Below are 17,716 nucleotides of genomic sequence, written 5' to 3' on the forward strand. Positions count from 1 at the left end.
CAAAGAGCACACAGTGGGAGTGACCGGTCATCAGAGGATGCTCACTCCTCCATGGCATTTGATCCTACCTCTATCTTTTTAAAGGTTCGTGTTGCCCTGCTTTGAATTTGTATTTCGTTTTATGGATTTTTGAGATGGTTGACACTTTATTAATGTCATTTTTTTCATTTTACTTGAGGTTCAGATTATCAAGATAATCGGTCAGTACTCTAGTGTGGTTTGTTTCTAACAAACAAATAGCTCATGATCATTTCCACATTTCACTGAATTCTGCTTCCTCGGCTGATTTCTGCTGTTATCTCTCGTTTCCAAAAACTAAATTATATCTTCTCGATACATAGCTAGTGTTTGCAATCTTCTCTGCTTCGTAAAATCTACGCCCCTCTTTATTGCTTCGGAAATAACGTTCATATGCAAACCTGTTGCTTTACTAAGCTTTGAAATGCATCTACACATTTTAAGAAGATTCCCTACAACTTGTCCGTACACAATCTTTTTCTTCCAAGCTTTTTTATCTTTCATCATTTTATTTACTTCATCTATAATGACATTGCTCATCAAAAGTTGTTTATGTACATTTCTTGCCCTCCAGTGTAATCCATGTTCCTTCATCATTTTTTCAGCTTTGCTCCTTTGATTTGAAGGTGCTTGATTATTCCTCATTCTCTGAACTCGTCTTTGAATTGTCTTTACATGTACATTCCCTCCTCCGTGGATTGTCATTCTCTGATTTCATTTTTTTTTATCTCGACAACGCCTTACTGAGACCTTTTTCTTGGTCCATTCCTCCTTCTAGATAAGATGGGCAGTCTTACGTGCAATGATGCTCTTTAATTACTTACACAAGCGCTCATACTTTCATATCAACTAGACTTAGGTATCATCATCTTCCTGTATGGGTATTTCTTGTCTTTCCTTCTTATTCCTCCCATGTTTCCGAACTCTTTCATCCATTTTCCTATTTCTTTTCTTATGGGCAGAGCTACTGAAATTTAGTTTCTACGTTGTCTTTGTCGCTCTTTTTCAAGACATTTCTTTCCTTCCTTTTTTTGTATATAATTCCTTTGTATTTCTGCTCGTGTCAAAGCCATACTGGTTTTGAAACTATAAAAAACAAATCATTAAAACATACGTTACTAAAAATGAAACGTACGTTTCACAGGATCAAAGGTAAGAAATAAACCCTAATGAATAATCAAAACAAGATGTTCTCGTAAAACCAGGCATGGGCACAATTATTTGAAAATGTAATCGATTAATAATCGATTACATAGTGGAATTTTGTGTAATCGATTACACTCATTTTTGTCCTGTAATCGATTACTTTAAAACAAGTTATCGATTAATAATCGATTACTTCTATTTTTTTCACTTAAATGTAAATGATACCTCTTCTTGAACATAGTGTATAAACTCTATAAGTTGATTTGGATTTAGAGTTATATAAGGATTTTCATTAAGAATGATATAAAAATTTGAGACTTAAATTTCAATCTAATTAAGATATCATTTTATAATTTCTTCTGCTTTTTCAAATTCATATGTCAAAGTATAATCAATATGGAAAGATCATTCTGTTAAATTAAGTAAACAAGGTTTTTTTGGTATGGTTTAGGTAGAATCTTGACCTTGCACCTTAAGCCATTAGCCCATCATAATTATTATGTTATTGGTTTGTTGAAAATTAGAATTTGATTAAAATTTGATGATTAAAATATTATTGGTAATATGCAAACATAATTGAGGGAACCTTGCTTCTTGATTTGGATTGTTTTTAGTGCTTGTAATTGTTCTAATTAAAATTTAAATCCTTTTTGGGGCTATAGTTTAATTGTTATCTAAACATTAGGATGGTCACACCTCATTAACTTCATCGTGGATTCCTTAACTGACCAGGACAAACAGACTTAGTGACACGTACACAACCCTTTTCACTTTTTCAAGTTAAAGTTCTGTGGCAAAATAGACACAAAAAACATGTATATCCCCTTCTCTGTTTCTCCCTCAATAATGGTCAATCATTAAGCAGTTCTGCTGAGAAATATTTCTATCTCTCTCTCTCTCTCTCTCTCAACAATGGTCAATTAATAGGTAGCTCTAGTGATTTTTCTAAGACACATTAGGTTAATTAATGAAAAAAATTGCAAGACGGAGTGAACACATTCTGAGCAACTGATTATATACTCAAGTTAACCAATATTTATATTTTAATTAAAAGAGGAAAATCATACCAACTTCATGAATCGAATCAATTTTATTCTATTCATAATATTATAAATAACACTTGTAGAGTATTTTTTCCATAAATGCGTGCATCAGAAAATATACATGTGAAGAGTAATAGAAAAAGTAATTATAATTACACTGAAAACTTCAGCTGTAATCGATTAAATTACGATTACAAGTAATCGAAAATCTCTTCGATTGCAGTCGATTAATTGAAAAAGAGTAATCATTACAATCAATTACGATTACTCAATTACGATTACCCCATACACACGCTTTCTTTTACCTAAAATCATGATTCAAATTAAAACATTTTTTTTTCAAAATCGACAATATTTTTGTTCTTAAATTAAACATTTTTGATAGAAGTTCCACATAATTTCTTTTAAAAAAATATAAATTATATTTTATTTACTATATATTATATAATTTCTGCTTTAACTGTTACAGGCCATTCATAAAGTTTACATTTAAAATGTTTATAAAAAAACCTTAATAATTTCAAAATCTCAATATACTGTTTGAGAATTTTTTTTGTAACATTCGTTACCTTTAGTAACGAATGTTTTAACACTTAATTTAACATGAGAATCAGAGGAAATTCAGGTACACATTGTCGTTTGTGATATATAAATTAACAGTCTCATATATACAAAGTCGGTTGATTTAATTCATTGTTATTACGTTCTAGAACATAATACTTACTAGCACTGTCTTGAATTAGAGAAAACTTTCCAAACACATGTCGAGCCTCCTTCGGATGTCAGAATTAGTTTACAGGCGCGAAATATTTGACCACGTGAATGAACTGGATGCTCGAAATCGAAAATTATTTCATTTTAGGAGGTCTGCAGCTGGTAACGGATGTTTCAGTAATGGATGTAACATTGTACATTGGTCTACTTTCTCCCGCTTCGTAAGCCAACAACACAACATGATCAAATTATTTTCAGATTAAGGATTACTCTTCTTGGGCAGTAAAATAGTACCATTTGTTTAATCTTGATATCACTATTTTCAGATTAAGGATTATTCTTCTTGGGCAGTAAAATAGTACCATTTGTTTAATCTTGATATCACTCCTATAAACTCTATTTAATGAATATATTGAATGTTTCGTGCCTATCCATACGCATGTAATTTTGGCAGATAGAATGGAATTTCAAAGTCCTGTACACTATTACAATGCTTCATGCAATTTATTTATAATTTACAAATAGTTTCCATCAAAATAAACCTACATCATGTGTTCCAACAGTATGGGCATAATATACAGCATACTTAACACTGTGCCGGACAATTATGCCAGTGCCAAGGTGGCATTTTTGCACCCGCTTAAGATGCAGTTTTGGAAAAATCCATATATACCAAATGATAGACCATTGTCTAGAGAGTATATGACCACTTTTTGTTTTTAGTGTGTTTCACCTGACAGGTGAGATATTCACCTTTAAAAATTAATATCCTATAGGAAAATGATAATTCTTATAGGAGAAATGATCCTCCTACAGGAAATTTTGATAATCTTATAGGATTTTCTAAAGATTCTACAGGAATTATATTTCCTATAGGAGTATGATATTTCCTGTAAGAATTTGCCTCAGACATGTAGTTTTCCTATAGGAAATTAAGTTTTCCCATCGGATTTTATCAAATCCTATCAGAATTGAAATTCCTGTAGGAAGTTCTTGTATTCCAATTGAAAATTTCAAATTTCCTATTGGAATATTGTTTTTCCAATGGAAAAAATAATTTTCCTGTGGGAATTCATTTTTAAAAGGTAAATATATCACCTTGTAGGTGAGATACAATGATCACAAACGTGGTTGTAAACTCTTAAAGCAATGGTCTATCATATGGCATATTTGAATTTATTGATATATGCTGCTTAGATAGGGAAATAAATTCAGAGTTTGAAAAAAAAATGATGATTATGCACTACAATTTTACTCAAATATTTAATATATAACAATTTTGAGGATAGATGCGTGTTATTAAAGATTCAACTGATATTTTGTCAAAAAATATCACTTAATTATTATTTATAAACATCGGGGTTGTCTTAAAAGGTCACTAAATGTAAAATATAATATCTCGGTATGGATTGTTCACTTCATTTTTGTATATTTTTGTTTTAAAGTTTACAATTACATATTAATCAATCAATTTATAAAATATTTGCTAAGACCTCTCATTGATTTTTACGCTCTACACCCCAGCGATTGTTTGCATAATTTTATTGACTTTGAGTGTAGATATATGTCACAATACAATGACGTCATAGCTATAGATACAGAGGAATATTGCCGCATTATTCATAACAGCGGTAATAGATGAACTATCTATACAATACACACAAAGTTAATAAATTAAATTATAGCAGTCAGTTCAGGCAAGGTTTTAAAGATTGAATAAATTTTTTTTCTTTTCTTTCTGTAGCACTTTCTGTAAAAAGTGTATATAAAGGGAACACTATGAATTGCCTGCATCCGCATACATCAATGTGCTCGCTGTGTTTAATTTTACGGTACTCAGGGTCTTTAATTTGCTCTTTTTGCACTCAGTTTCTTGTTCTTAATAGAGTCCCTGTTTCGCCAATATAAAACTGGTTGCTAACCTCACATATAATAGCATATATAGATTAAATTTTTGGATTGACATGACACGAATTTAATGATATTATATTACTTATTATAAATTTTAAGTATTTGCGGGAAGCATTGATTAATGATATTTTGGAGTCCCTTTATTATATCATTTGTGAATTGAATTTATATCCGGTCATTTATTATTTGTATCTCAATGGTTGAAAAGGAACGACACCTGTGACTGTATCAAATGTTACAGCTTTAGTTGACGTTTGAATCAAGACTTTTTCTAATACGTTTTTTAAAATGTTTTAGCGTAATTAAAACAGCAAAATATGACATGAAAATCTCTGAATATTTTGAGAATATAATCTGAAAACTCCTTCTTCTACTTGAAAGACAGGCACTGCAGATATCTTCGACTCGTCTAGAAACAAGTCTAGTGATTTTTCATTCAAGCACCCCTGGATTTATTAAAGAGTTAATTAGCAACGATATAAAAACATTCCGAACGCATTCGCAGGCTAGGGTGACGTATGTTATTCTCCATAACGGCTACAACATAATTGACATTCGTCAATAATAATGTTGATGTAAAATAACATGTGGATTAGTTTACAAAAAATACATGTACTATCTTCTTCGATTTCCTCATTATCTGCCACTCTGTGGTCTCTCTCCCTGTCAAAGAATGCTCTCTTTAGACGTCGTAGAGTTAACTTTTTTTAACATGGAGTGATTGGCCCTTTTCGAATTATACTAATTATAATTTCAATTTAGATTCATTTAGATGCACTTCATCATTTATTACTCCATGAGTCTGGTTCAGTTCAGTTCAGTTTATTTCACTCTACACCATATAATGGTACAAGAGGTACATAAGAAGAACAAACATATTTACATATATACAATAAAGTTGTAAAGTTCTAAGTATCGGCTTGTAGTTATGATTATCATTAGAGTAGGTCCTCTACCTTCGTTTTTAAGAGGGCGTTCAATTGACTTTTTCCTCAATAGCCAACTATACTTTGTCAAATCATACATTCCTGTAGTAAAAGAGATAACAAATTTGATTATTTTACATTCTGCTCAGACTTTCAAACCCAAATCGAAACACTTTCACCACTACATTCTTAGTGGTTTTAGAACCTCAACTCTTTACATAAAAAGATGTATACACTTAATTTCTTTCTTTATCTCTCATGCAATGTTGATGTTGGACAAAAAAAAAAAGATTTATAAGTTATCCTATAACAGTTTTAGCCGTGTAGATGTGCAAATTACAATTTTGTCAGACATTCTGCAGGAGGTACAATAGATTATCTCGGCGTATTAACAAATATGCAGTAACAGTAGAGACTTAAGATGTCGGTGCAACAATTGGTGTAAAGGCAGTCAAAACTACAATTGAACAATCCCCAATGCAATGTATCCCTTTTTGCTTTGTATGTTTCCAGATTTAAAACAACAATGTATTACTCTGTACTTTAATAAAAGTTTTCTGATGTGCATTTGGGTAATATCTTCAGAAAAGTAAATGTTAACTTTACATCTTTTTATTGATGAATTTTTCTTGTATTACGTTGGGTTAAAAGTTAAACATATAGACAGCTATTATCTTCGATTAAGTAGAAAATAAATGCATATTTTATTTCATTTTTTTGTAAGTTTCCAATGTGCGCTCCAAGTACTTGCTCTTTATTAAATTTTTGTCACCGTGACGAAAAATATCATTCCTCATTACATAATTTTCAAACCAGAAGCTACTTTTTAAACGACAGTGTGTTTTTTAAAACGGTTTTCTGAAAATGACATTTAAAACTTAAGGGTTATGATACCCGATACGATATCAAATGACTTCTATCAAGATTTTATAAATTTTTACTTGAATGTATGTTTTAACGCTCTGCATAATCATGCATTTTATGACCGTATTTTCAAAGCCGAATGTTAATCAAATAGATATTGGTTTATCTTTTCTTTATTGATTTTTCACTAAAATACTGGTACATATAACATTCCTTTTACTTTAATATACAATATCACAGGCATCTTGTATCATTCACGTTGATAATGCGAGCATAAATATGTTTATTTGTAGATTAAGTAGACTTAATTCTACAGAGAAATCAATAAATCCACTCAAACATAGCAGTAGCATGGCTAAAATAATACCATTATGAATAATGAGCGGACGTTACAATTAATTATATGTTTAAATTTTTATCACCTGAACTTGTGATTTACATGCAATTAATTGCTTATAGTGGCTTTATACTTCGTTTGCTTTATAAGATTTCTCAAGGAAAAGATGTTGAAACATATATTGCATCATATGTTGGCTTTATCTTTAAAATTTATGACTTCCTGGGGTCATCTCTTTCCAAACAGGTCACATGAACCACTTAGATAGCATTTAAGGATATAAATCTGGGCCGTGTGATTGGGCGTCAGTCAAGATAATCTAAAAAAAAAGCTATTAGATTTGAAATTCTAGCTGTATATATGTAGCACATCACAATCAGTTTATACATGTTATAAATAAGCTGACGTTTTGCAATTGATTACAAAGCAACCATATCTTATATTAAAATATTTCATTAAGTCAAGAATGTTTCTTGGTTATACAAAAACTAGTGTTGTTATTGTCTTATTTATATCGAAGGCATACTGTTTCAAAACATAAATAAATTAAAATAGCCTGAGGGCGTATTCCTACGAGAACTATAAGGAGAACTCAATCGCTCCAATGCACACTGGATATTCATGACTCATCGTTCATTTTTGTTTTTGAAATATTGACAAATCATGTCCGCAGTTTTATAATGCAAACAGATTTTTTGGAGTTTTATGAAAGAATTTGGCTTAACTATCATAAAAATCAACAACGTTATCTTTCAGGTGCAGACATAGTTTCCTTTTTCAAAAAACTACTAAAATTTGTGTTTCTGCAAAGTGTTACGAACAAACAACGGGAAATTGCACCTTTTTAAGGCGTTACAATTTCCCTCTGTTAGAGTCTAATGAGGAAATGTTTTAAGAGATTCTCAATTTTTGGATATTCTTGTGTAAATAAAAACTAAAATTTTATTTTGTGGTATATCTATAACACATGGCAAAATATGACTGAAACTGTTCCTTCTTCTTTCCAGCTGAATAATGAAATCGGAATATTCTGGGAGTAGCGCTAACCAGCTGTTAATAGCTACATGTATATATTGTATGGCAAAAATATTCTTAATTCAGAAGGCCGAAAATCCTGGGAAAAAGTAATAAGAATTTTCTGAAATATGCTACACATTTACACGATTGCATACAAACGAAATTTTGTAAATCTTGTTTAAGGTAGTCCATCCTTAACTAAGGTGAATTTAACAATTTTGATTGATCTATACTACATCAAATACATATTTTGAAGCTATTATGAGGCTGACATAAACCAAACTTGGGTGCATGTGTGTAGTCAATTAAATGAACTTTTTGCACTTAAAACTTTTTTAAAGAGTTGTCTGCCCTTTAAGAAAATTTAAAAAATCATTTTCTGAAAATATGTAAGGTAAACTATGAATTATTTTAGCATATTCGAAGACATAGAAAGCTTTTGCAATTTTTTACTAAGAGAAATGTGAGAAAATTACTTGTACTAAAGAAATATATTTAAAAATGCATTTTTCCCATAGACTTCAATGTTAACTTCAACATATGATAAATTTATTAAAATTAATTTTTTTTTAAAGATTTCAAAGGTGAAATATTATTATTTAATAAACTCCTTAAAATCACACTAAGATTTTAGTGATCAAACTTGCAATCTATTAGATATGAAATATGATAGTTATGGATGGACTACCTTAAGAGGAGTGCAATGACCAAGAATTCAGTACTATTCATAGGAAACGTTGTGCCCTAAATACCTTTAAAGCTTCACAAAATTCCGTGAAGCGAATTGTGTTTTCCCCCCAAAAAACTGACTCACGAGAAGTTTATAATTATCATAAAAGGAAATTTACATTATGCAATTTTGTATAAAATATATTGATATCGTTGCATTGTCTAAAACTAGTATTTGGAAAGCTAGGGGTATATTTTCATTTTCATTTGTACTTTCATGAAAGCTTCAGATGGTCGTAAAATACTTTGTTGAATAAGTCTTTTGTGAAAACACATTTTGTGCGACTTTAGATTCCTTTTTTTTAAATATAATTCCTAATGTAAGACTCCATGTAAGACCCCATCTTTTATGCAAATAAGTCGAATTTGATGGTCAAAAGACACAATGTTTGTAAAAAAAATGTGTCCGTGTTGCATGCATAACAAAACTATAGTAAGATCTCATAGCAACAGTTTATATTGCATGACGACGCCTGGCAAATGTTAACTGCGCAGATCTTTGTTCCTTGAGCATAACAAAAAAAAAGAAACATTACATAATCTCAGCTATCAAATGAGGTCAGGGCAACATAGGGTTTTGTAGCCACGAGAAACGCGAAGAAGACTGTGAAGCAAGATATGTTGTTAACAAGAGGCCCATATGCCTTGACGGTAACCTTAGTACCATAATCCATAAATGGAAAGCATTTTATGTTTCATTTTAGAGTATAAACTATGAATCAACTCCTCTAACTGTTCCATGTACCCCCGCTTTTATTATTTGATGTTTACCAACGACAGGGAGTTACCCAAGTAGTTTAAATGATCATTTAGAAAACCCATGTTCACTATAATGTCATATTTGTCACCCCCCCCCCCCCTCCCAATCCAATTTAAAAGCCTCAACCCCTACCCCATGGGTAAAGAATTTCATGATTCAAGAAAAAACATAATAAGCGTGCATTTAGTTAATCTCAACTAACTGTGAAAGTACAGAATAAAATATAAACTTTTAAACGTTTTCATTATTAGGCAATATTGGCCCCACCCAAAACCCTGTAGACCCAAAGGGTCCACTTTATCTCTCCCTGCTGTGCAAATAGGCAAGATATTTTTCTGAGATAAAATACATTTTCACTACATGGCCAATGTTGGCTTCACCCATTGGCCTGAACACCTGCCACAGGGGTCATAAAGTTCCCAGTTTAGACAGAGTCTTCAGAAGCATCACAATCATGCGTTCAGTTTATCTCCCACAATTGTTGAAGTTAAGAAGATTTTGTTAGATTAATACTATATGGTCATATTGGTCCCGCCCAAGGGCCATAACCCCCTGACCAGGGATCCATGAATTTACAATATAAGTTGAGGCTTTGTGGTCATCATAACCATACAATGCGTATATTGGAGTGGAGAAAACATTTTTACTTCATGGCTGTGTTGGTCCTGCCCAAATGGGACCCGAACCCCTGACACAGGAGCAATAATTTTCACAATTTAGGTAGTTTTGAGAACATCATTATCATGAATTAAGTTTATCTGAAGTATTATATATGGGAGAAGAGAAGAAATATTTTAAAGATTAGATTCATGTTGACTGTAGGGGTTCATGCCTTAGGGCAGGGTCAATATGGCCATGGGCCTGAATCCCTGACTAAAGGGCCAAGAATGTCACATTTTGGTAAAGGGCGTTATGGACATCATTACCCTGCATTAAGCTTCTTACCCCATATATGTGCGAGTGATAAAGTATCTAGTATACTGCTATATAAAAATAATAGACTCGAATTTTTGGGCTTTAATACCGACAAATCGGAAGAGTACTATCTTTTGTTTTATATACTTTAGACATCATTGGTATTTGAAAATTACCAATTTGTTTTTATTTTTTCTCAATCAAGCTTCGCTAATTAATAATCAACAAAAATTCCTTTAAAAAATCCGAAATTCGTATGGATTTTTGGATTTCACAACCTTGCGCATGCGCATTACATTCACGCTGAATCACAGGAAGCTCTTAGTTTCAACAATATCACATTTGCATTACCATAATACAAATGCTTGAAAATTTTCATTGGAAATTTCCTATATAATATTCTGTTCAATTAAAGAAAATACGGGAGATAAATTTAACTTACTGCATTAATTTAAAAATCCCGAGAGTTCCGAATGTCAACATGATGTGTAAAAAAGAGATTAAAAAAGTGTTGAATTCCTCCTAAATGTGAATTTAATTTTTAGATGAAAGTTATTTACAGCCTCAAAATGGTTATGAATAATTTGACTGTTATTTTCAATACAGCTTTATTAATTTTCTCCAAAATCGTTTCGGAACGATTCTGCAAGCTTAAAGCTTGGTTATGTAATTGTCAACAATACGGTGTGTCGATGTATCTATTTTGTAAATGTCCAACTCAACCCGTGCACGCACGGGTCAGAGTCTAGTATTTTTAAAAATGATGCCTTTGCATATTTAGTCTCTCCTATAAGGCCCCAAAGATGGAAAAGTTTTAAATTGTGCAACTTACATTTCTCTTATCCTAGAAATGCTCGATACAGTAAATGGTAACAATTGGCCTTGTAGTTTTCAATGTGTTAAAAATGTAAAATTGTACACGGACGACGCATGGCGATGGACAATAGCAGTATATAAATTTAGTAAGACTTAGTGTAATACATGTAGGTCACCTGACTAAGCTGACCTAAAAATCAGTCAATATATCTTTTTTTCAGTAGAGAAAAAAAAACCATAACTTTTGAAGACAATAAAATTACAATTCTTTTCCGGTTTAGAGAAGATTCAACGACATTATCTAAATGTATATTCTTTTGATTTCTAAAATACCTCCTCCTTGCCCTATAATAAACATATTATCTAAGTTCCGCGCTAGCATTGCAGTGTTTCTGGGGTTAAAAAAATGTTGGTCGATTTCCAAAACATGATTCTCAGTAGTATATTTCACAAGAAGTGTGACTCCATTTCTTGAATTGCATTAATGATGGTAATGAATCTGTACATATCTGATGTTAATATACTCAAAGTGGCAGTAACCTTTACCATCTTTATGTGTAAAATGTTTGTGTCTTTATTCTTTGGATTAAATATGTTTTATTTCCAAAAGAAAGTATAGTTTTTCTATTGGACGTTTGACAATATATATAATAAAAAAATATCCCACGGTAAGACTTCGCATGAATAATATAAAATGACATGTTCCAAAATATATTGATTTTTTTAATTTCAATTTTTTTTTCATTTTCTTCAAGAAAATCATCTGCTCGCTAAAAAAATCAGCTCCCCTGCAAAAACAGTGTTCACAAGTCTGCTTACATCCGTTTTGGAGAGATCAAGACTGCTCCCTAGTAATGATGTCAAAATTACGATTTTCGTAAGTAACAAATTAGTTGTGGAAATGTTTGATTTTACTCTCGGTGTTATTCCTTGTCGGTCAAAAGTAAATGACATTGAACATGAATATTTTTTTGACTAACTAACATAACTGTTGTTTGTTTTGTCTATAAAAAGCTTTTATGTATAATATCCCTTATACCATGTATCTAAAGCCACTGTCACGATTTTGAGTTACGATACCGTACGAATTCAATAATTCGCACTTATTCGGGGTTTATCGTAGAAATAGTCGTAGGCTTTCTTCCTTAATCTCGGCAGTTCGCCAAACGCGGCGATTGTTTTGATTATGTTCAAAACAATCGTGACCACAGTAAGATTTTTAAATAATCGTAGACTTTTGACTGCACTCGTGCACATAGTCGCAATAAATCTCAGAAATCGTAGGAAACTCGCAAAACGTCGTTGAACTTTCGATGCTAGAAATATCATACGATCTACCCCGAGCATTCTACGAGTTCATGCGATTGTTTCTCGAATCTTTCCCATGTGTCCTCCGCGTAAATGGGAATGTAGTTCGGTTTGATGCGAATACAATACGAAAACGAGCGATTAGGGGCGAGTGAAATACATTGAACATTGCGAGTGAACTAGTACAAAATACGAGGCTAGTTAGTGGTTGTCAATAGTATTCTTTTTTTATTACTAAGTACATCATTCAGTAATTATGTAAGTTTATTACAGAGCCATGTCTTTCGAAATTTTACAATTACTTGTAATTTCCTCATTCTAAAATAATGAATTTTGTTCTTCATTCATTTGATAATCTTATTCAGGGAATAACGTAAGTATTACTGCTGCCACTTTCATGATTATTTAAACAGTTCATGACCTTTAACAATATCACGATCTTGTTCGTTTATAGATACAGTAATTAAAGTTCGTCAGCAAATTATGATAATAATTTTACTCACAATTGCAAACATTGTCATTAAATGTTTGTTAATGGTTATCTCACAAATTTACCTCTACGTGTACGTGTTTTCTTAAATTTTTGTCCCCCGCCGCAACGCGGAGCGGGGACATAGAAATGCCGGGCTTCCTTCCGTGCATCCGTGTGTCCGTCCGTCACACTTTTTTGTAAGCGCTCTCATGCCTACAAATTTTGACGGATTTTCATTAAATTTATTCCAAATGTTTATACCACTATTACCTTGGTCAAGTTCGAAAATCAGCATTGGTCGATACTTTTTGTTGGAGTTATGGGACTTTGACCACAATAATGACTCCGTTTTATCAAAAAATTGACCTTGTAAGCGCTCTCATTCCTAAAAATTTTGACGGATTTTCATTAAATTTATACCAAATGTTTATACTACTAATACTTTGGTCAAGTTCGAAAATCAGCATTGGTCGATACTTTTTGTTGGAATCATGGACTTTGACCACAATAATGACTCCGTTTTATCCAAAAATTGACCTTGTAGTCGCTCTCATTCCTAAAAATTTTGACGGATTTTCATTAAATTTATACCAAATGTTTATACCACTAATACCTTGGTCAAGTTCCTAAATCAGCCTTGGTCGATACTAGTATACTGCTTGACCGGCGGGGGATCCAGGAATTCTATTCTTGTTATAATCTGTATGAATATAACTCTGATTGCATTATTCATCTTATGTTTGAAATTAAAAAAAATATTTCCAGGTAAGTATTTTAGGCAAAAATGCAATCAATAATTTGTTTAATACTCACTTGATAAATGAAAGTCTTCTTCCATCTTACCTGCAAGTAGAAAGATCTTAAAGCGTCCGTTACTTAATCGCCGAAATTCGCACATGAATCGCCACAACTCGTCCTGTTATCGCACAAACATCGTACAATTTCGAGAAGACATTGTAGTCGAGTCGAATTAGATTAACAATTTTTTTTTTATATTAAAAGCACCGTCTGTAGAATTATCGCAAGACTGACAAGGCGATAAATGGTGGTTTTTAATTTTTAGTAATTCGTAGGCAATCGTAGTATAAATCGTGACAGTGTGACGGGTTTATTGTACGTACAACAATATCACAATGTTCATGAAACGATAGCCTCATGTTTCAATTTCAATAAACAAGTCTCGTGTATTTGTTATACTTATGCAAATTAATTTATGTGTGTGTTATTATCCCCTCGCGCAACTTGTTGCGAAGGGGATATAGCATCGCTGCCGTGCGTGTGTGTGTTCGTATGTTTGAATGTATGTATATGTGTGTGCACTCCATTTCAATTTTCTAGTAAATTGATAAAAGACCTTCCAATAGAATTTCCTCAACCTTTGCAAAAATATGCCTCATTGTAAAAGATTAAAACAAATGCAATGTCATATTAATTGGTCAAATTTTTATGCAAAACTTAGATAAAATTGCACAATTGTAAAGGAAGGATTCATTAAATCAATGTCATAATTAATTTTGTATACGAGTTATCAATCGAAATTTCTGAGTGAGAGTTATCAATCTGCCGCTTCACTTCTTTGAAACCAAAATGAAAGTAAGCAGTTTAAATCAACAACTTGATATTTTTTGGATTTTGATCTAGTACAGGTAAAGAAAATGTAGTTTTTGCTGTAATGGAGGGTTAGTAGAATGTGGTCTTCTCATTAACATAACTATATTTTGCTAAATAATGCATCCCTACTCACAATAACTCATGTCGCGAGGGGATGCTCCGCTTAGCGGTGCCCTTGTTTCAACGTTGGTGTACACGTGGCCGATGATTCCAATCGCTCATATAATATAATTGCTTTGTTTTTGAAGATATATTCCATTGTAAATATTGATAAACACCCGTTTCAAGCCAGCAAAATTACTCCGAAACACTGATTGCATATTAACCGTCTTGATATGCAAGACTAATCCCCCGTGGGTGTGTTTAAAAATAAACTTAGCTTGCTCTACTGGTATAGTGCGCATGTCTGCTTAAAATAGAAATTAGTATTTAAACAACTTCGGAACAAAAAACTTTCCTGATATCATGCTGCGAGATTAACAAACTGAAGAAAGGGTTTTGTTTATTATTACATTTGAGACTTTGATTTTAACTAATTTATGTTTTAGAATTAATAATTTTAAGATTAATAAAAAAAAATTTGAAATCGATACAAATATGAAATCATTGCTAGGCTCAAATTTGTAAGGCTTAGCGTAACTCAACTGATTCATCTTTTTTTTTTTCATTTCAGTCGTTTACAATGGAGGCCTCCAAATTATTACTGACTGGTTTAGTGCTGATCATCTGTGCCTTCATTTGTCAACTTATTGGGTTAGCTTCTCCATATTGGGTATCCTATGAAATTTTAGGAATAAAGGCACACTTTGGTTTATGGAAAACATGCGCAAAGGTTAAATTACTTGACATAGATGAGTGTTCTGATTACGACTCGGAGATTATACCAGGTATATAGCTATTTCTTATAATGTAAAGCGGCGATCACTCTTACTTAATTAATTTTAACCTTTTAATGATATAAGATTGTCAGACTTGAAAACTTTGACTCGCCCTAAATATGTTACCTTTCCTTTTTTCAACGTATAACACAAAGCGTTTTACTCTCTTCGACAGATTGGATTAAAGCTGTAAGAGCAACAAGCATTTTGGGATTCATATCACTTTATGTTGCTCTTGTAGTGACAATTTTGAAATTGTTTTTCCTCAAAGATATGAAACCAGCTTTATTTGCCGCAATAGGCAGTGCTTTCAATGGAGGTAAGAGCTACATGTACGTAGATGAATTTATACTAGCACTACTTCAACTTCTTTGACAATATCTTTTAAATAAATTTGATTTTCAGCTCTCTTTATATTGATATCGATTGCTGTTTATTCGTCAAAAGTTGGCGACTTCGGCCTCTCTCAGATTACGTATGATTACCACTTCGCCTTTGTCTTCTGCATCATGGCGATGTTAGCAGCGTTTGGTGCTGGATCTGTGATGGTGGTGGATGCAGTTAGATCTAAAACCATTTGAAAAGGATTTATTTCATTCCTATAAAAACGTAATGAATTTCTTCTGTTCATCGTCATTCATATTTGGTTAAAGCTGCTTTTAGAGTTTGTTTAAACTTTTTTTTGCAATCCCACTGGTGAGTTCACTTATCTATTAAGGACGTTATTCGGAAAGGGAACGAGCTGAGTGTACATTTCTTCATATTTGTCAGAAAACGGCTATATGAATGCAAAATACAATGGTACATAAATGCATTTAATTTTTATGCAATATTTTTTACTAATTAATTCCGTTTTTCCATCATTTATACGTTTTTGTTTACCAAGTAAATGTAATTAAATTGCTCGCAATGTGTAATATTAAATATTTAAAAACATGTAGTCTACTGCATTATGATTTTATGTCATAGTCCTGATGTTTGTTTAGTTCAAATGATTTTTTGTTTAAAGCTGCTTGGTCCGATTATTTTTGTTATTACAGTATCAAATTATTTTCCATACAAACCATCTATCGTATAAAGTTATAGACGTTCTCATATTTACACCAGCAGAATCTGTCTCCTTCCAAAGTTAAAAATATTCAAAGTAAATAAAGATAAATTCTTTTTGGCAAACGAAAAAAACAAACCAAAATGCATAATGGTAATGTTAAGTAAAGTGGATCGTTTGGTTTCGTCCCCCGAATGATTAGGGTTATTTTACCCGCATGCTATGCATCGATTGTAAAAAGAGCCCACTTCAGAACAAAGGTTTGTTTGTAATTAGCCTTAACATTAAGACCTTTATTTATAGCGATGTGAAAGTCGTGAAACGACCATACCCGTCTCGACGTCAGGGGTGAATTTTAACATGAGGCGAAATAACGCGGTACCCTTTCATGTCGTATGTTTTGTGAACAAGGAGGTATAGCGCTTTTTCCCATTATTGTGCCAACACGTGTGTTTGGACGGTAAGTACCTGTTACTAAAACTAGCTTCAGGTACATAGCTGTCGCAATATGATTTTCGAAACCAAGATACACTGTACTGATTTTGGTGTCTGTAACAACTGATTTGTCATAAATTCGGGAAATTAAAGTTTGCGTATAATATTAGTTGATATTCTGAACCGTGATTAATTCAAGCAAAATATATTTATAATAGCATTGAATCATGAGTTTTTGAAAGAAATAGTCTCATAACTGCAGCGGTGTGTGCACACAAATTGAGTAACGCGCGAAATTTGTATGCACACATCGCTGCAGTTACTCTTGAATCATCAGATTTCGTGGTGGCTCAATTTTCGTTGGTATCTCTCATCCACAAATTAACATCCTCCACGAATATATAAATTTGAGATAAAAAGTCATATTTCCCTTTGCAGGTGTAATAGAATACACGAAATTACGTCCCCTTGAACTGTAAAATTAAAGCAATCCACGAAAATTGGCCCCACCGAATTTTAATAATTCCACAGTAATTAAGAAGTAAGGTATCAATTGGGGATGTATATCGGGATATAGATACGGGTTGATCACGTGACCAACCCGTATTTATATCCCGATATACATCCACAATCGGGCTTTATGGGATTTGATCACGTGACCAACCCGTATTTATATCCCGATATACATCCACAATTGATATCTTATTTCTTACATCAAAATTTTTACATTTGTTGCCAATCATACCAATAACAATGCCTCAAACTCAT

The 17,716-nt window shown here is 32.3% G+C and overlaps 1 protein-coding gene across 1 annotated transcript; it reads left to right on the forward strand.

The window, feature by feature from the left end:
• The first annotated feature begins 15,061 nt into the window (after positions 1-15,061).
• Positions 15,062-17,470, forward strand: LOC128158230 (lens fiber membrane intrinsic protein-like). Its single transcript, XM_052820990.1, has 4 exons — positions 15,062-15,082; positions 15,261-15,474; positions 15,641-15,784; positions 15,871-17,470. The coding sequence occupies exons 2-4, from the start codon at positions 15,270-15,272 to the stop codon at positions 16,044-16,046; spliced, it is 525 nt and encodes a 174-aa protein (XP_052676950.1). The 5' UTR covers positions 15,062-15,082; positions 15,261-15,269; the 3' UTR covers positions 16,047-17,470.
• Positions 17,471-17,716: the final 246 nt, after the last annotated feature.

This window comes from Crassostrea angulata, chromosome 1 (genome assembly GCF_025612915.1).
Source record: "Crassostrea angulata isolate pt1a10 chromosome 1, ASM2561291v2, whole genome shotgun sequence".
In the NCBI taxonomy this organism is placed as follows: Eukaryota; Metazoa; Mollusca; class Bivalvia; order Ostreida; family Ostreidae; genus Magallana; species Magallana angulata.

Excerpts from the sequence above, each read along its gene's own strand:
- LOC128158230 (XM_052820990.1), top strand. The coding sequence starts at position 15,270 with ATGGAGGCCTCCAAATTATTACTGACTGGTTTAGTGCTGATCATCTGT. Across the intron at positions 15,475-15,640 it reads CGACTCGGAGATTATACCAG|ATTGGATTAAAGCTGTAAGA; the intron begins GTATATAGCTAT and ends TCTCTTCGACAG. Across the intron at positions 15,785-15,870 it reads AGGCAGTGCTTTCAATGGAG|CTCTCTTTATATTGATATCG; the intron begins GTAAGAGCTACA and ends TTTGATTTTCAG.